This window comes from Neospora caninum, chromosome III, assembly GCF_000208865.1.
Source record: "Neospora caninum Liverpool complete genome, chromosome III".
In the NCBI taxonomy this organism is placed as follows: Eukaryota; Apicomplexa; class Conoidasida; order Eucoccidiorida; family Sarcocystidae; genus Neospora; species Neospora caninum.
The window spans coordinates 950,767-970,500 of record NC_018388.1 but is presented as its reverse complement, the minus strand read 5'-3'; the positions used below and the strand labels follow the sequence as shown (position 1 = coordinate 970,500).

At 53.4% G+C, this 19,734-nt stretch overlaps 1 protein-coding gene across 1 annotated transcript; it reads left to right on the top strand.

Annotated features, from left to right (window-relative positions):
- Positions 1 to 5,729: 5,729 nt before the first annotated feature.
- On the top strand, positions 5,730 to 12,705 carry NCLIV_008080 (hypothetical protein; the record flags this gene model as incomplete). Its single annotated transcript, XM_003880321.1, has 8 exons — positions 5,730 to 6,899; positions 7,724 to 7,885; positions 8,119 to 8,590; positions 8,895 to 10,171; positions 10,643 to 10,722; positions 11,250 to 11,352; positions 11,631 to 12,047; positions 12,553 to 12,705. 8 exons carry the CDS (start codon positions 5,730 to 5,732, stop codon positions 12,703 to 12,705), a joined length of 3,834 nt encoding a protein of 1,277 aa, XP_003880370.1.
- Between the last annotated feature and the right edge of the window lie 7,029 nt (positions 12,706 to 19,734).

Genomic DNA, 19,734 nt, shown 5'->3' with positions numbered 1-19,734 from the left:
CAAGTTTCCGTGGCGCTTCCTCGCAGTTGTAGCGTTCAGCCACTGTAATTACCAGACAGTCGTAAGTTTTGAGACAAATTCTCTTCTTCAGCCGTCTGCGTTGTAATTCGCGTGGGCCTCAGAGATCAGCCGGGCACGGCTGTGGGCGTACACGAGTGACCTGCGACGACTGAGCATGGCCGAAGAGAAAGGCCTCGAAATGCTGCCCGTGAAACGTGTGCACATTAAGCTTACTGAACCAGGTACGGTGAAACAGTGGAATACATGAAAGCGTACGCTTGCTATCGTACACACCTCTTTGCCATGTACGTTGAAGACAACGCGAAGGCGCCCGCCAATTACCGTGTTTTCTTTGAGAACCACATCCATGAGAGCAATATCACACTTGCAGCATCATTGGCGATTTACTTGGATGTTTCAGTTGCAACAGAGATGCGACTTCCCCAAAGTCACTGCACAAACTCTCACTCTCCGTTTAAGGCGTACCTGAGACCGGAGAGTTGTTCTAAACCACTCAGTGTGGCAACAGTGGTATTGTAACGTTTCTGGATCTTGCTTTTCTTTGCCCATGTATAAAGCAGTGGAACGCATGTCGATCTGGCGCTTCATGTTTTATGTTTTTCCCGTTCTTTACTCGTGTACAAGACAACGTCGGGAAGCAGGCTCTTGTTGTTCGTTTGAGTTTGTTTGCAGGCATTTATGGATTGGACGGGGAGGTCTACAGGCACGGTGGAGAATTAACATTCACTTTGCTTCCTGGACCCATCCGGGTGTGTGTATCGGAGTTCGATCAACTTGTTGCCCATCCAGCAGTTGGACACAGGTGGATGAAACACATAAGAAAAGAAGTGCGTTAGTGACTGCAGAGGAGATAGAGGAGGAAATAACCCCGCCGTTTTTCCGCTGAACGGAAGATCAGCTAGGGGACAGGTACCTTCTATGCTAGGCTTTGGATTCCTTCTCCCGTGTTCGACAGTTCCACTGACAGCCTCACAACAGAAAAAGGCCATCGAGGGAAAGGCATGGCCTTTCTCAGACGAACTCGCGATTCAATTCTCGTATATTTGCATGCAAATTCATACTTATGTCAAAGTGAGAGGACTGCCAACAGCGTTCCTTGTACCGGTTAAAATAAAAGGCCATAAACAAACGCGAGAATAACCTCTCGATATATCCATAAAAGCGCCCATGAGCAATAGAAGGCCCCTTCCAGAGCTCCTCAAACTCTCAGCGATTCATTCCCGCCATGTTACCAAGTAAGATCGTTCACATATTTTGCTTTAACTGGGGCAACAGGAATAAAAACGTGACGCAGAAACGAAACGAGCAGGAACAGAAGAGAATCTGAATGGGGAGGTGTCGCCTTGGTCCCGCTCTTCATCCAAATCATACCCATCGACAGTCGTGTTCGATGAAGGGGGTTCCACAAACTACCAGTGGCTTCTTGAAAGATGTTTTTTGTCACAGGCGTTCTCGCGCCATCCTCGTTGTGTGATAGGCGAGACAGAAAAAAATGTGTTTTGTTGCTTCAGCGGAAGATTGTTAGCGGAATCCCAAGTTTTTTGTGAATCCAATGTATGAATCAGTCCGCAACTGAGAGTACCCCCGGCACACCCCAAGAGCGCGCTGCTCTCGTTGTGAAGAGCAGCGTCTTTGACGGCCGTTTACAAGTATTTTTGGTTTCATATCCTGAATCTCTAAGGACAAATTTATCAGGAAAGTAAGAGCGGATTTCCTGCAAACTTGGTGTTTCGCCCGTCAACCGTTGTCGGCGTGTGTTGGTTGTCGTGTTCACTTCCGTGGTTCCCTATTTCTCCTATCACGTTATACACAAAACTTGACTAATTGACGCAAGGATACAGGATAGCACACGCTCGCATCCATGGCTGTTTGCGCTTTCCTCCCAGGTCCCGGCATAATTCCGAACCATTTCTCAATGTGCCGTGTAGTGTCTGTAGTACACCTGCAACTGGTTGTTCCTTGTAAAAGGTGATTCTCAAAAGGTGTCGCTTTGTTTGGTTTCCATCTTCATCTCCCTGGTTCCGTTATGCGTTTCGTCTCGTAGCAAACACCGGTTGAGGGCGGGAAGCGTGGATACAGGTGGGGCGGTCATACGCCTGTTGTCGTTTGTGCTTCCATCCTCCGGCCAGGCATTGAATAGAACATGCTTCATCTGCCAGGTGGTATTCAACTCGCTTACAGTTGCAGTTTGTTGATTTATAATGGTGCTCCAGTTACACACGGTAGCTGTGGACGATAACCAGTTGCTTTACGAGGTAGATGGGGAGCCAAGCAAGTTGCTTGTGCCTTTATTGTCAACGAACTTGCTAAAGTCAATCTTCCGCACTTAATAGCCACCTCTCGCTGTCCGGTGGACAGCGATCAGTAGCCGCCGCTCAACACGACCACGACGCAATACGGCATTGACTGCGCGGAAACTCGTCGCGGCGTACGTCGATCATTCTCTACAGAGACGCCATGCCGGTCCTCTGCTTTACTGTCAATTCTTCTGCCACAGCGCGAACGAGTTGAGAGGATGGTTGGTAGCCAATGGATGTGCATTACTCATCGGCAGGAGCGCACGCTGGGTAGCTTTCTATAGTTTAACGGGGTTTCAAGCAGACGTACAGCTGCCAAGAACGAAACGACCTCAGCATGTGGGCTGTGATAGCCGTCTCCACTTTCCCGGACCTTTTCGAAGACGTGCGGCCAGTATGTGGGTTGTGGCACATGGTGGAGAGGGCATGTGCTGCGCTTGTCCTAGCTCAGGAGGCAGGGCCGTAGTGAGGAGAGCTTTTAGACCAACAAGCGAGACAGTGACGTTTAGTCTAAGGAATAAAAAATACGTCAGCAGACACACACCGACACCCACTCTAGCACGGCCTCCCAGCAATCGTAATGCTAGAACGAGCCGATGCGGCCACACGATACATCGGCGTCCGCGCACTGTACGGCGTATCGCGTGTCCCTCTCACGAGTAGTACAGCAGAACAGTCGAGGCGGGACAAGCGTTGCTGCAAGCACGAGGTCAGCAATGTTGCAAGTGGACCATGAATCCCACTCGAACACAGCTAATGCCAACGCTCATGTGTGGGCTAGGGGGACTCAGTTTCCGAAGTACCGTCTCCGGACATGAAGGTAATACAGGCCCTTCCACTATTGCGAGTATTGTCTCTGCAGCATTCGCTTTTCCGGCTCTCGGCATACTTCAGCAGGTTCCTTCCCTGCCTCCATTTAAATGTCGCCTGAAGGGCCATGGGCGTGTTCCTTCTGTTACCGTGTGGCGAATCCCGGTTCCCTTCATTTTTCAGCTGACCTACTGAGCAGCTGAGGGTTGATACAATTTCGCCGATGGGGCAGCAGTGAGCCTACGTTAAACTGGTGCAGACGGACGACGACTAGCGCAGTTTGTCCCTTCCAGCGTTACCTGCCTTCCGACAGCACACACCCTCGCGCAAACTTTGTCCTACGTGATGCTTGCTACGTGGTTGAAGCACACAGTGTATACGCATGATAGTCCTGCTAGGGTGATTCGTCTTCAGTGACATTTGGCTCTGTGCTACGTTGCTCAATCACAGTTACGCAGCAGGCAACTGTCAGGGGAAGATCGGTCACCAAAGTAGGAGAGGAAATGCGTGACGAGAAGGCGGATTTTAACTTCTCGGGGCATGCTAGGAGTTTTTTCTGTGTGTTTATCGGATGAAAAGACGACACTTTGAGTGAACCGTTTGTGCTCATGCGGGGAACAGCCTGCGACACGTGGAATATGGGTAACAGGAAGACGTGTCTGCCGGGCTAGCACTGCGAAGTACCGGTAAATCTGCTGGCAAGACACGCTTCACACTGTTTACACGGGTGGACGAGAATTCCGTTCTATTGCTGTTTCCTGTTTTTTGAGGTACATGGGGGAGGCTCACACGGCAGCTGCTCTCTCTCTGCCCTGCCAGCCTCGGGGGGCCATCCAAATTCATTGTTCATCATCCTTACGACATCTCGGCTGCGCCCCACCCAACCTTCCGCTTCGCTGCTTTTCGGTAAAAGCAGACAGGGACGTTTCGATTTCGTTGGTTTCTGGCGTTGCCTCTCCTTTTACACTTCATAGGCCGGCAGTGTTTGTTGTCGACTTCCTGTTGCGAAGGTAGGCCGGGTTCGCGTTAGCTGTTCACTCTGCTGGTAGGTGCGTGGCACAGCAAGCAGGTGGGGTCTCTAGGGCGTTGGAAGTTCGATGTTTCTTCGGTGTGTGCGCCCCGGCAAAATGCCACCTTTGTTTGATTTCCTCTTCTTCTCCGCTGATCGTTGAAAGATCCGGATTCTTGCCCGGTTTAGGCCATATTTTGCAGCAAACCGGCTGCCTGTGAACCCATTGTAATATTTCTCCGGCAGGACCTCTGCGCTTCCGCGAAACTTCGCGTGCGACACGGTTCTCTCCTGTCAAGACGTGCTGTTACACGGCTGGTTTTCTCTCTAGTTTCGGGCATTAGGACTGTGCGTTTAACCGCTGCTTATTCCTGCATGAGTGTCTCCTCTTTTTATTCACCTTGTTGTGCGTCTTCCTGCCTGCTACTTCCCAAGCAATATGTTTTTTGTCAGCACTCGCCTCTGCAGGCGGGTTCTGTCCCGTCGCACATGAATCTTTTCGAAACTGACCAGGTGACATAGTTTATTCGAAAGCAATGATGCACTCTTGTTGATCCGAAGCGGTATTTGACGGAGATTTTCGGAGGCAAAAGGTCCGCTGAATGCGACTCGCGAAACAGAGTTCGGCTTGCCCTGTTGTTTATTTGTCCGCCGACGAATAGTGCTCGACAAAAACCCGGCACGCATCGGGAACGTCTTCTCTTCTGCCGTACTCCACCAGAAGAGTCTTTGGAGAGCAAATGCGGTGACATGGCGTATGTTTGTGCCGAGTGAGGCAGCTGATTTTTGAGAGAGAACCACCGCAATCGTCACCGTCAAATGCGCCCAGGGTGCAGAGGCTCTCCGGGCTTTGCAGGCTGTCGCTTCTTTATCAGGTTCCTGGAACTACGGGTGAAGGCAACGCGCAACTCAGTGCGCGGAAAGGCTGCCTCTTTTCCGTATATCCCGTTTTTCGCTCGTTTGTCACTGACTGTGTCTACTGCCAAGCCGTTGAGCAGGACAGAGACGCTGGCGAAGTGGACGGCCTCACCGGGACCACACGCTTCGCATACTTCAGCTTGTGTAGAAACCCTCCGCGAGGCTTCCAGCGTCATCGGGGCCAGAGGATGAAACGCTATCTTTCTTGCCGTATTCAGGGTTTTTCGTCCCGGCCATCTTCGGCTGCGTCTCTCCGTCTGAAGTCCACGACGGTTCTGTTGCTGGGAGCACCGAAGCTATCCCTTCCGTGAACTTCCAGTCTTTGTATGGGTCGTGGCGAACTGACGACAGGTTTCGAGTCAACTGACTGGGTCCTTGCCTCCTCTGTCTTTTCCCTCGGTTTCGACGAACCTATGTTTGTGGACATCCGGACGTGTGACTTTCGCAGCTGACCGCGCGCACGTCATTCGTGACAACCCGTTTCCACCGAACCCGACTGCGGGTGGCTTCCGCTCTTGCGCATCAGGGACGAGCACGGGCTGCGTGCCCCTCTCCGCTCTCGTTCACGTCGAGTCTGGCGGCTGCAAGGACCGTGCGCGGTTCCTGGCCGTTGGAAGCGCATCGCCGACCAGAGCGTCTGTGTCTGTGTGCACGAATGAACTTCTTCTTTCACCATGGTGGCCGCTGACATCCATCCGGAGTACCCTCCGCATCAGGAGATCACTCTCGTTCATGCATCCCTACCCCACGCCAGCAATTCATCCTCTGTCTCAACTCCCGTTTCTTCCTACAAGATGCACCCGCGCGGAGAGCCCCGTCAAATGAAGCTGGGAGACCTCCCGAAAAATGCAAAACGAGGCGCCATGGGCGGGAGTCGGTCAGCCCTCGAAAGCGCCTGGGCCGAGACAGGGGGGCCATTGTCGCAGACCGGTAAGCCTCTGGGGCAGCCTTCTGGGGACGACTTTGACGGCAGTTCAGTGGCGCCGACTGCAGCCGAAGTCTCGAATGTGTCGTCCAGGTGGACGAGTGGTGGAGATGGTCAACCCCGCGAACACTGTGCAGGATCGTGCAGATCCGCTGGTGCAGAAGAAAGGGATCAACGCTCAGAAGGGAAGAAGAGACGTAGTGGTCTTGGATTGCTTCAGAGGCTGCGGCAGAGACGGGTTCTTGGAGGCGGAAATGTTCCTCCTGGAGCTGACGAGAGGCAAATCACGGGACCGAAGGGTGCTGACGAAAGAGGCGGAATAGCGTCTAGAGTTTTAGGCCGCCCAAGCGATGTTATGGCTGAGGGGGAAGGGGAGAGAGGAGAAAGCGCCGCAGTGGACGGTGGGCTCGACGAGACAAAGATGAGAGACGCCGAGGGGGAGTTCCCGCCAGAGGCGCTGGAAGCGATGCAGCGACAGCGGAGCAACGAGAAGATGATTGTTGCCGTTTTCTGCCTCATGTTCGCGCTAGAGATCTTTGTAAATTTCGATTCCGGCGTCGTTCCTGCAATTCTCCTTACTCTGCAAGAACAATTTCACCTGGATGGCGCCGCGGCCGGACTCCTCGGGTCTCTCCCATACATTGGCCTTGTCGCCTCGAGTCCGTTCGTGGGTCGCGGCCTAACCACTTTTTCGCCAAAGTGGTTCTGTCTAATCACCATGATGGTAAATCTCGTGGCAACGGGCCTGCTCGGTCTTGCCTCCAACAAGCTGATGCTGTATCTGTCGCGACTGCTCATCGGCTTGAGTCAGTCCGGATTCTCCATATACGCGCCGGTCTGGGTCGACCAATTCGCGCCTGCGGACAAGCTGACCCTCTGGATGGGCCTCGCCCAGGGCGGCGTCGTCATCGGCACAATGGTAAGGCGACAAGGAGAAGAGAGAACGCGAGACGTGCGGGCAAAAAAAGTCGAGTGCGAACCCAAACAAGAGACGCACAGCTCCCGTGCCTGCCGCTGCGACTTCAGCTTGGAACTGGATGGGCCCTCTCCGCGGAATCCGGCGGAAGAGCCAGAATCTCGTCTGCGTAGACTGCGTGCTGCGGCGTTGACGCCGCAGCACGCATATCGCAGCCGCTGGGCGAAGGGAATACATCCCACACACAAGACTGTATTGCGCTAGATGGTGTTGTGATCACACCGGGTTTCCATAGTACAGTTTTCACCGCCGCACGATGTGCGAGGAAGTACCCACATTTGGAGTTCAGTGTGTGCCTTGGTGGAAACTACCAACCTGCGTCGGGATTTCGAACTGAGTGCTGTTGCAAAACCGGCTCGGATCTCTGTTTTTCCTCTCACTACCGGCGGTGTCAGCCTGTAAAGCTGCCGAAGAATGATGTCGCTTGTAGGGGCATTGCATTTCGCCGGGCGGGTGCGACTTTTTGCAGTGGTAGCAAGAGGAGCTCCTGCGTTCCTGTTCCTGTGTACAGCACGATCCCGTGCGTCCGTAAACGAACCTTCATCTACCTCGCTGTCCAGGCGTCTTCTCGTGTGTCTTTGTTGTAGCTGAGGAACTGTGGAGATTCCTCGAATTCACTTGGCACGAAAAGGTTTCTGTGTCCACTAAGACATATCCATGCTTTTAGCGATGCCTCTGCTCAACAGTAGTGTTTATCTCCGAATCCCGAATGAGTTTTAACCTTTCGTTGCTTGCTGTCTCTGTTTCTGTCGTGTTCCCTGCCTCAGCTTGGATGCATGATTGCAGGCTCTTTCGACACGGCTGCTCGGGCAGGCGTGGAAACGATCTCGTGGCGCTATGCGATGCTCATTCAGGCGATCGCTTTGTTCATTCTCCTCACGATTTGGCTATTCTTTCCGCGCCGTTTTGTCGATATCACGATGACCAAGGTAGGCTGTAGGGCTGCTGGTTAGCAGACGCACCACCTGTTTGCGGTCATGGTTGCCGGCGATGTGTCACGTTCCCACACGTTCAGGAGTCACTTGGACGGCTCAGCTTTGAATGCGCGCGGCTGCCTGTCCCTGGGTCGTCCTGCCTGTGTATGTCCACTGCTTTCTTCGTCTTCCCCTATTTCAATTTCTTTTCTCCGGTCCTGTTTTTTCTCCCTGGTTGTTTTTAGCAGGACGCGGGAGACACCGGCGTGAGCGTCGTGGACGCAGCCATGGCAGATGCTCTTCCGGGCGCGACTGTTCTGGAGGAAGGCGAAGATGAAGCCGATGAAGCGGAGAGGAAACGTGGCTCTGCCGAGACATTCGCTTCTGCCTCAAATGACACGAGTTCAGAGCAGCGACGCTTCGGCGAATTGCCCCCCCCTCGATCTCGGGACGGAGAGTCGTCGGATGTTTCTCCTGCAATTGTTGTGAGGAGCGAGGGAAGCGACGCCCGACGAGGAAGTCCGGAGACCGGGCCGGAAGAAGGCCTCGCGGACAGGCAGGTGACCTCTCCCTTTCGAGGGCGGCGCGACACAGGAGACGCGTCCCCTCGAGGGCGGCGCTTGTCTGTCGGGCTTCTTCAGCGGCCGCCGTCAGGTGGTATGCGAAGGACTGGCGGAGACGAGGAAACCGGAAGAAATGCCGGAGCCGGACAAGGTTTAGGTGCGCGGAGCTCAAGAACATCTCGACGGGTTCGCAGCTCGGAATCCTCTTCAGTTGAAGGTAAGTCAAGTCGCTGGGTCGCCATTCCGTCGTGCGCCGGGGCTTCCTGTGTCTTCATTGTTGGCGGAGGCTTTGCAACCGCGGTGCCAGGTGGACGTTTTTCCGCCTTTGTTCGTTCTGGGCGTGTGCCCGATTCGGGGCAGAGAGCGTGAGACTGCGGCCCGTCGGTGTGTTCGTCTCGCGGACCCGCGGGCCCCCTATGGTTATTTCGGCGTTGTCTCTCGTTCGGTGTGGCGCCTCTCAGGGCTTCCGCAATTTCGCAAAGAGCTTCTGTCCAACTTGCTGCCGCTGGATTTCATTGCGACCTCGCCCACCTTCACCCGTCGCGCCTCGCAAATCAATCCGGGGCCTGCGCCGGGCAGCGTGAACGCGGCGCGTCTGTCTCTTTCGTTGATGATGGGGACGGCGGATGGTGTGCCCCGGCCGGTGGGAGACGTGCCAGTGGTGCTCCTGGACGCCTCGGAAATCCCCCAGACGTCGACGTCTGCGGAGGGTCTTGGGCGACCGAGCGAGGGTGGACGAGAGCTGACGACGTTGTCGCGCCTCGGGCCACCTCCCTCATCGTCTGCGGAGGCGGCGCTGGCTGTCGCGTCGGCGCTGGAGGAAGGCCAGGATTTCTCCCCAGGAGAAGGCGAAGCCCATTCGCTCGACCGTTCTTCGTGTTCGCCGGAGGTCCGGGTTGCTCATCCGTTTCAGACGCGCGGTGGCCATCGGACGTCTGCGTCTGTCCCGGACATTGGAGCGGGACGAGGCCGGAGCCCGTCGACCGTGTGCATTGGGCGAGGAGGGAGTGCGTCGCTCGCTCACATCCACGCGAGGCACTCGGTTGCGGGAGGAGTCTCCGCGCGCGCAGGGAGTATATCGGGCCCCGGCGACGTGCCGCCGGCGACCTTGAACCGAGCGAATTCGACCGTGAGTGAGGTGCAATACCAAATGACGTTCCTCACGCCGCATTCAACAACCCTCGCCTTTGAAGCTTTCAACTGGGCGGCGGGGACGGCGGACCCTCTCCTGCTCGTTCGCACGGATGTGAGGCCTCCAGGAGATCTGCCAGCTGTCGAGGGTCGCGCAGGCCCCGGGGCCGCGGCGCTGGGCTCGCAGGGCCCCTCCCACCGACGTCGCTCGAACGCCTCTTCGGTGGTTTCTGAACACGCGCATGCGGTTCGCCTTCCAGTCGGCGTGGCCTCGCCCAGAAGAAGCCGCGTCAGCGAAGACAGTCCCGCAGATGCCCGTGCCGCGCAGACGGCGAGTCAGCAGATCGACAGGCAACCCCGTGCAGAAGAGCAAACTGAGGCAGGCGCAGGAGACCGAGTGACGGAGCTACATGCCTTTGCGGACGGAGGCAAGAGAAGGGGGAAGAGAGAGAGCGACGACCGGACGGCTGCAGACAAGGCAGAGGGCCAGGGGCACTCGGGGGCCGCGGATGAGTTTTTCGACTGGCTGCCTGGGCCGCGAATCAGCACAAGCAGCTCCACGGTTGCACCGCGACTCATAACGCTTCCGCCGGACAGTGCAGAGTGGGTAAGGCTTCGTTCACTTGTGACGCAGATCCAGCGAGTTTTTCTTCACCGTCGCAAACAGGGCGGCCCCAGAGTTCCTACACATGTGTGTGCGGATGCCGGGCGAGCCTCGTGCACATTGGTCGCAGCCACGACGTTGCTTCTGCTTTTCTAAAGTGGTCTGGCTCCTCTCTAGGTATTCCAGTGCATCTTCCCTTGAAGTAGAACGCAAACCTCGAGGGCTGAAGAGAGTGTGGTGCGACACTCTGGGTGTTCGGTGGCCGCGGTGTGGGCTTGGCGTCGTGGGTGATCCTACGTACGAGATGTGGTCTCTGAGTTCCCGTTTCTCGTGTTAACAGGATCACTCAAGTCTTGTCCGATTTTTTGAGAGTCTGTTTCCCCTGTCGTGCTGTTCTGGCCCTCCACGAGACGTTCGCAGAGGCCTCTGGAATTACGCAGCGCACATTCACCTTCGTGTTGTCTCTTGCTGCAGGAGCCCGAACCCCACGTCGAAGCGCTCAGCGCCACCCCAAGAACTTTTGGCGTCTGGCAGTCCATCTGCATTCTCTTCGAGTGAGTGTTCCGGTGCTGGTTCGCTGTTGCCTCCCGTGGCGTTATGGATACATGGTTTTTGCCGGTCAAGGAACGGCTCTTTCCTGGAGCGCCAAACTGTGGGTACAGCGTTCAAGGTACACTTCCTCCGGCAACTGTATGCAGAGCCGTCTGTGTTCCTGATGGTGCATCTCAATAGATAATCTTCTGTATCTGCGGTGCTCGCTGTATCGGTATGCATGCAACCGAACTGGTCAACTGGCCGCTGACGCAGTCGAGGTATCTTCCTCATTGGCGCTCTCGGCGTTCCGTGTGCATGTGCACTTCCGTGCTTCCGTACGTTTCGCTGTCGCTTCACCCGGGACGAGGTGAGACGGCGAGGCGCCGCGGGATACTCGTTTCCATCACGCGCTGTCCGACTGCCGTCCTCGACCGCGCAAAGACCACACGGCATCTGGAGGGGACCTGCACGCTTCGAATGCGTTGTTGCCAGCTTTCCTGCTCTTTCGCTTCAACACTGCGACGTTGTGGTCGTTTTTTGTTCGCAGGAGTCCGATCTATGTCTGTGTGACGATCGCCCTGTGCGCGCTCTTCTTCGAAGTGACGGCTATCCAGTTCTGGTCCATCACCTACTTTCAGCAGGAGCTCCACGTGAGTGATCCCACCTTCCTACGAGCTTTATTGGAGCAGTTTCTGTGCGGCACAAATGTCTTCGTCCAGGATTTGGAAAACAGCTTTTCGTCGCGGCAGGCGCCCCGTGGCGTTCGCACTCGGCTTTCGACTGGCTGGTGGGGTCGCCCGCCGTGTGTCACGTTCGGTTATTTTCACTTTGTGTTACGAGTGTGCTGGACTGCCTTGCTCTCCCCAAGCCCTGCCGAGTATGTCGAGGATGTCTTTGCGCTTTCCTGTCTGTGGTTGCTTGTCTGCAGGTGCCAGGTGCTCAGGTGTTGGTAGCCTTCAACGCGACAGCAGCGACGGCTCCGATTGTTGGCGTTCTGGCCGGAGGCTGGTTTATCGACTATTTGGGAGGATATAAGAGCGAAAAGGGCATGTTGCGAACCTTGCTTATTCTTGGCTCGTGGGCTGTCCTGTGTCTTTTCTTTGGAATATGCGCCTCGTGGGTCCCGAACTTTATCGCAATTATTTGCTTCATCTGGGGCATTCTCTTCTTCGGTGGGGGGATTCTCCCTGCTGCCACCGGGATCGTCATCGCCTCCGTTCCGCTGGAAGTCCGTGCCTTTGGCAGCGGCTTTTGCATGATGATCTACAACGTCTTCGGCTACGTGCTAGGGACTCTTGTCCCCGGCGCCATCATCCAGGCTGCGGGTCTGACCTGGGGCATGCGAGTAAGTGAAACGCTTCTAAAATACAGCCTTTCGGAGCCCAGTGGTTTTCGGCGTGTCAGTGTAATTTGTGGAAGAAGGCAAATTCGCGCAGGTAAAGAGAGGTGCGTAGGTATATATAGGTGTGTACGTGCTCGCAGGCAGCATCGGGCTCGAAGGAAGGCAAATACGTCCACATGATAGAAGCGCATCGATGCATCGTTTTAGTCACACGGGGAAACATTCGGACTCAAGGGAGACAGCAGAAAAGGCGAGCCCAGACACATACGGTACACGCAGGTACCTTAAGCTAAAGGGCCAAGCTAACGGTAACGAGGAACGGGTGACTGGGTTGTTGGAAGCAGGCTTCAAGAAAGCGGAAAACGGCGGGGGGCGTGCTTCATACGAGAGGCTTGACGGATTTGAGAGAAGAACGAACGGACAAAACAGAAACAGAAAGGGGCAATCTTTTCCCCACGACGGTTTACGCATGTGCTTCCCCGCTTCGTCCCTCTTCCGTTTTCCCCAGGTGGTTTTCTTGTGGTCGATTTTCGGAGTGAGCGGTCTCTTCGCTGCCGCGTTCGTCTGCTGGCGGCTGCGTATCAAACCCGCCTACGTTTCCTACCGAGAGAAGTCCTCCCTAAAGAACGAGATCGAAATCCGGGACGTTCATGAGGACTGAAGAGGATTAGTTTTAAGCAAGCAGCAAAGTGAACGCCGCCGATGAAAATCCGCAATGCCCAGGTATCCGGCATACAGGCAAGGCATGGTACACTTCGCTCAGGAGAAAGCTTACGGCTTTGTCTTCCCTTTTTGTCTGGTCATTGTTATCTTCTTTGTCATCCAGCGTCCCCGCAGCACCGCGGAACCAGGGAATCATGTTTGCATTCTCTGTTTCGCCGCCTGTCCGTCTTCTGCGATTGCCCGGTAGAGAGGCATATTTGTTTCAATAGGTCTGTGTCGGGCAGGTTTCTCAGCAGTTGAACAAGCTGTAGAAACTCCCGAGCGGAGGCGTGTGGCGCAGATGGTGGACTGTGTAGTTTGTCGGTGCGGGCATTGCCCACTTGCAGGAATACGGGGAAGGCAAACGCAACATGCGCTCAGAAGATCTGTATTCTACGTATTCGACAGCAACACCATGCGAGTGCCTTCCAGTGTATGTTTGTCTGCTTCGTTTTGAATCTTGTCGCGAGAGCAACGAAAGAGTCGAGGGAGGTGGAAAGAAAAAGTGTTTCAAGATGCGATGTGTGGAGCAACGAGAGTGTGGCATTTGTGTCGAGTAAGGAACTGGAATTGAAATGTTTCGTGCTGGAAGGGGAATCCTCGCCATTAGTGAAAGGACTCCAGTTGCTGAGTGCGCTGTAGCGTCTGCACGCTGGATCTGGAAACGAACATGTACGAGCCACCCGTCTGGGGGTCTCAAGACGAACGAATCACGGTAGTGTGTTCAGCCCCTGACCCCCTCTGTCAAGAAATTGCCGTCTTTTTCAGAAATAGATTCGCTCGACATGCCATTCCGAGCTTCAGCCTACTGTCACTTACTAGCGAAGAGGTTTCGTCGCACGTTTTCTCAGATGTTGCACATCACCTTGCCACGTCTTGTAAAGCAGTCAGTCCCGATGGGTTGGAGTCACCCCTTTTTTTTCGGCGTGTAGTCAGACGGGCTTGGGACAAAAAACAGTGTTGGCTCCTGGTTCGATGTAACGCCATAATGGTCAGGACGAGGGAGAAACGAAACGGCTCTGTCTGTGTGCTATGCTAACAGAGTGGAACATGGGAGGTGTGATTACCATGTACTCGGCATAGACGTAGTTTCTATCGTGTCACAATTACGTTGTCGGGTCAGCCTAACTTTGGAACGCATGAAAACCTGGGAACAAAGTGCGCAAGAACTAGAGCCAGCAGGGAGGCGTAGTGTGGAGGAGGTATTCTCTTCCTCGGTGTTTCTTCTTAGCCGGATAACAGCTACGCCGTCAGCCGCCCGTCGTCGGCTATGAGGGTTTTTACGTTCACTAGCTTTCTCGTTGATTGTCGAGGAACGTACTCTGTATGCAGTATGTCGCCAAGTATCTAGTTGAAAATTATGGCGAACCTGGACTTCCGAGTTCGGCTTTTCCAATTGGTATGGCGGACATTCCGTAGTGAAATCACTGCACCGGCCCTCAAAAGTCAGGACGAGCGGTAGAGGTGTGTTCGTTCTCTTCTATCGAGAAAAGTACCTGGAGTGATGCGGCGAACCAAACTGTAGGACCTGAAACTCCAGCGTGCCTTTGCCAAACCAGATTCATTCGTTCCTTGTTATTCTTTAGGGGTTAACTATGGATTCTATGTGTGTCGTAGCTGATGTGATACTTGACGGACGAACACAGCAAAGAGCCTGAAGCCGATCTTTGTCGATTGACACCGAATCTTGCACAGATCTTCAAATTACCGGAATCAAAATCGTATTTCTTCTTCAGCCGCTCCCTGGACACCTTTTCAGTTGCAGGCAGGACGTCGCGTGGTTTGCGCTACTTCTAGGACTCTATTGACTAAATAACAGCACTCGGAACTCTTTTCTGAACGTACGATGCTTAACCGCCCTACACAGCATTCATGTGCATTATCAGTACGAGGCCGTAGTCAACGCCCGCGAACTGTCTCGGAGCCAGACAGGCAGTCTGCTTGTTTTTGAGATTTTCAAATGTGGCCAGGTCCAACAAACAAAGAGTTTCTTCGGTCCCCACAATACGTAACGCCACTACAAGAGGACGGTTGATGCATCAGCTCTACAGCTTCAATCCATCACAGACGAACACTTTCGGCAGTCGATAGATTATCTCCTGACTCTCCTGCTGTCGTTGTGCCAAGAGGCAAGCCAACCTGGTTACCTCCCTCGAACGCCCCAACTGTTTTCTCTATCACACTACAGCGTGCTCTCTCACGCCCACTACTGTACCACTTGCTGAGAACCAAAACGAGTAACGGAACCACTCTAGCTGCATTTCCCAGAGGTTGCATCCTGACACGGAAAAGGCGGGACCACTTCGCCCCATATTCTCCTTTGCGCCAGAGTTGGTACTCCTACCAGCGCATTCCTGGAGAATGCAGACTTGTGGTTCTCTTGGCATCTCTCAAAAAATAAACAGCAACAGACACATACAGTCCACATGCACGTGCCAAATGTTGCCATGATTAAAATGTCGACTAAATTCAAATAAGAACGTTATATTGAAAACCGGAAGTGGGCAATACGCGCCGACGTGCGGCCTAAGGAGCCGAGAACATCAAAAGACCAGTCACGCCAAAAGTGGTACGCGCAGGCCAACAGCTGGTATACTCAGCCCTGTATCCTTGTTCCCCGGAAAAAACATCTCCTACGACAACAGGCATTGAATGCATATTATTGAACGGTTCATGCAATCCAGACCTGAGGGCTACACCCTACGGAAACAAGATCTTCCGGGAAAGCCTCACAGTTGAGCACCGAATGTTGGCTCACACCCTCATCGCGTTAGACAGATTTTACACACCACAGCGGGAGCCTCTTAGGAACACCCTGACTTTACTGAAATACCACCACACCTCTGCCACCAGGGTGCCTTCATAGACCTCAAACGTCGAATGAACAATCCTTCCGGTCCATGCTTTGGGCGCGTATATGCTTGATATCATTTACTAATACGGGAACTGCCTTTTTACTGCGAAACATACTAGTCACTAACGAGGAAGAAAATCACTCTACGTTGTGGTTCCTTTCTCCGCCCACTTTTCACGACTAAAGCCTTCACATGGCGATCGATGCTGTGAAGGAAGGGAGGCACACGATACAAAAGGTTGAACATTGTGTACAACAAACCAGGTACAATAATGATACCGGGTAAAATCCTACAGATACTTCCGAATATGCTTCGCATCACGGGCACCTCAGTATGTCGCTGGGCAACCCCAACCTCCCTGTGTGTTTTTTCTGAAGCCGCGAATCCAGGAGAGGCCCATGGCGAACTGGACCAGGGTGGCACTGAGCTTGTCCGCCTTTCGACGAGCCTGTTTGGAGGCGCGAATTCACCAGCGGATGAACTGGACTGCTCAGTCATTGTTTCTATCAAACTGAGTCGCCCTTGTACACGCGATGTCCCAGTCGCTCTCTCGGCCCGCGTACCTTCCATGAGATTGTGTTCACTGAGATTGTCTCCTCCTGTAGCGTGTGAACGCATGTGGGCAGTTTCCTCCATGTTTTCCCGGTACACTGGTTGACCGCGATTCGTAATGGGCATGATACCGCATACATGAAGAAATCCCGACACTGCTAGAACGCCGCCAGCAAGAGTAGCCGATGACTCCGTGATTCTTGTATGCAGATTCGCTGCCTTCTTCTCAGCAGACGCTGCATAAGTAGGTCCACCAACAAAAAGCACATACATACAGGATTGAAAAGAACAGAAATACGAACTGCACACAGAGGGTGCAGGTATGTCTCCGTGCCAACACATCATCCTCATTAGAGACTGACGCTGCTGCTTGGTCCGCCTACATACTGGCCGCCTCAGAAAAAGAAACACAGCTTGACTAAAGACTGCTTCACGCAGTTCGGATCGGGGCTGGCACCCTGGTAGCATGGTACATCGAGACGAATTCGTTTGCGAGAAGAAAAATTATAAGAACACGACCCATAGACGAAAGCATTTGTCACGATTAGTAGCTCACCTTTCCAATCCAACAACCACTGGATACCCTTGCATGACAGCGTTACGGGTTTTCCCTGTTCCTTTCTCTCTAGCACCCATGGGCGAATCTCTGCCAATGTTTGCAGGGCAAAGGCGGCTTGAGCCAGCTTTGGGCCTGTGATAGTACCAATGAATGTAAAGATGTCTCGGCCTGTAATACGTAGATGAGGAGCGGAAGGCTGCTTCTCTTCCCTAGCAACGACTAGCCTGGTGATAACGACAATGACTCCTGCTGTGTCAGAATCCGAAACGTCAGCTCGCAAAACATCGACCGGGATCATGAACGGTCCAGGCGGGAAAGCTGGAACAAGAACACCGCATTGAGCACACAAAGTTCATTGCGTGGAACAGCGGTTGATGCTAGCCCATGATACACAGGGTGATGTACTATAATGGTAAAAAAACCACTTGTGAAAACACGACTTGCGTCGTCTCAAACGCACGGACTCCTTGACCCACTAGTCTCTGGTGGACGGCTACGACTACCCAACAAGTTGGACAGGCACGAGCAGAAACACAGCAACAAGACAATGGCTGTTTCTGCTGAGGTATCGATAGGGGAGCTTTCAATTTGAAGGTCGACACAGAAATAGACAAAAACTGTTGCGCTTGGAGGCTGCGAAGTGGAAGTGACCCAGGCATCATACTATATATCGGCGTCCGTCTTCTTAACTGTCGTGGTGTTAAAATGATGGTGAATTCGAACAGCGGTTACAGAGTTTGAATTTCACTAAGAAATGGTGTTTAGGTGCATTTGTAGCACAGGTTCGGCCATCCATTTCCATGCCTAACATGATTTCGTAATACTAGCCCATTTGCAACATATACGGGACATCCGTGCACCTATGTGATGAACGAAAGCATCCACATGCATTGCATTCTAAGGGTTCCCTGACCTGTCAGAGGAAACACTTCCTCTTTTTGTTTCTTGAAAAACTTCGGAGGGGCGCCTGCTGTTACACAAACCAGGACACCACTTGCTCCAGGAGCGAGCACCCCGTCCCGGGTTTGTTCTACGTCGACTTGGGCTGCGTCCAACTCAAAGGGGGCACCAGTCACACCTCCTGTTGCCGGATTCACGCTCTGAAAAATGAAAACATTGCCAGCGCCTTTCTCTTGAAATGCCTCCACAGTAACGTCGGTAAACAGTCCACCTGAAAGAATGCATACCCTCGCAGAAATGTCGCAAATGGAAGCTTTCAGGATAATGAACGTAAACGCCACATCTGTGCATATTGTTGATACAACAGAAAACAGTCATAATCTCGGCTTGTAAAAAGGAGTGAGCACACTGCACACTGCGGCTGTGGTTTCTCGCTCTCTCCCTACAGGAGCCGTTCCAAGCCTTTATTTTGACTCGTTAACGCAAAGTTGAAGACAGCAACATAGAAGAAAGTACTTTGCCGTTTTCTACAACAAAAATATATGCCGTTCACATGCGCGGAAGTCGACACACAAGGCGGCTGCAAGTGGATGGAACTGCAGACATGGATGCCCGGAGATCGTGATCCCTCGTAAGAGTAAGGTGTGCCGCTTCTGACTCTCAGGGTACAGCCATTTTCCACTTCATACCGCGGTCACACATGCCGTAGACAAATGCGCTTCCTTCCAAAGCATCGCGCCGAAATAGAACGTATTCTTCAGTACTTGGTATTCGGAACCCTTTCTTCTGTAAGGTCTTCTCAATGCGCTCCCGTCCTTCAGGCGTTACTAATGACGTTAAGGGTGGCAGTGCGACCTCGTTCACAAAAAAGGACGGGGACACAGGTTCTCCATCAACTGCTGGAACCGCCACGCCTGTCTGTCGTAATTGGTTTCTGTTACCGGGTATCAGATGATACATGACTGCCGGTGCTTGTTCCACAGTACCTGCGACAGCAGCAACAGCAGGCGCTTCTCGGATACTGCGATTGCTACCCGTAAACTGCGATACCCCACGTCTGGTGGAAGTGACCGTGTCGGCCTCCCCCCAAAACCGTGGGATAGTTCCTTGAGTGGCCCGGTTCGTGGCTCCCACTACGTTTCCAGAGACTAGTGCGGAAAGAAGCAGGAATACAAGTAGAAAGCAGCACTGAAGATACAAGTACGATTTCCACTCCATGGTGCAGATAAACAGGGAATTGGACGTTATGGCCTAAACTGAAATTAACAACACACACGACTGCACTATTGTTGGAGCCGACACAGCAGCAGTGCGGGTTGACCAGGGTGGCGCTCGATGTTAGCGACGCATCAACAGCGTAGAGCTCTCACTTTCCGAGTTAGCTAAGCGTGTTGAGGTTCGCTCGTTTTCTTCATGGTTCTGATATCAACAGTGACGAAGTATCACCTTGGTGAACGAGGTGAGGAACATAAAATTGCGGTACGTCGCTATTGTGTGTTAGCCTGATGACCCGCCAGGAACAGTGGCAGAGAATTCAGGTGTTAAAGACGACAGTATTTCAAATCGCATAAAGGCTAGACCAAGTTCGCCCCTCATGCGGTTCCTCGTAGACAAGCACTGGATACTTACGGGGATTAAATCCGTGTCTACACTGGAAAAAAATGTCACTAGGGTGTAGGTGACTTCCAGGGGTGCTCGATCAGTAGGCAGCATAACCTCAATTTGCCAGGCCAGCCAGCTATGGTTGTAGCAGCAGTCCACGAAAGTCTCCACGTCTGCAGACATCGCCTGGCGTTTGCGTTTGTGGGGTCGTTACTAGCAAGTCAAATGTTACAGTACTAGTCCGTGAAGGTGACTCATCGCGCTGCTGCACTGTCCTGGCCTGGGTTCCGGTGCAGTGACGGACCTCAGATCAATTACTACGAAGGAAGAAATGTGTTAGGTGATGCGAGATGGCAGGGGTGTATGGGGAGTGGTACCCATGTAGTAGGTCTGCGGTCCGGGACCTCGAAGCCTTAAACGTCTGCGTTGGATGCGAACAATGTCGCCCATACCGCCAGCAGACCATCAGCTACGCTACTGCTCTTGGAGGTTGCCGATGATGTGCAAGCAAGGCCACATA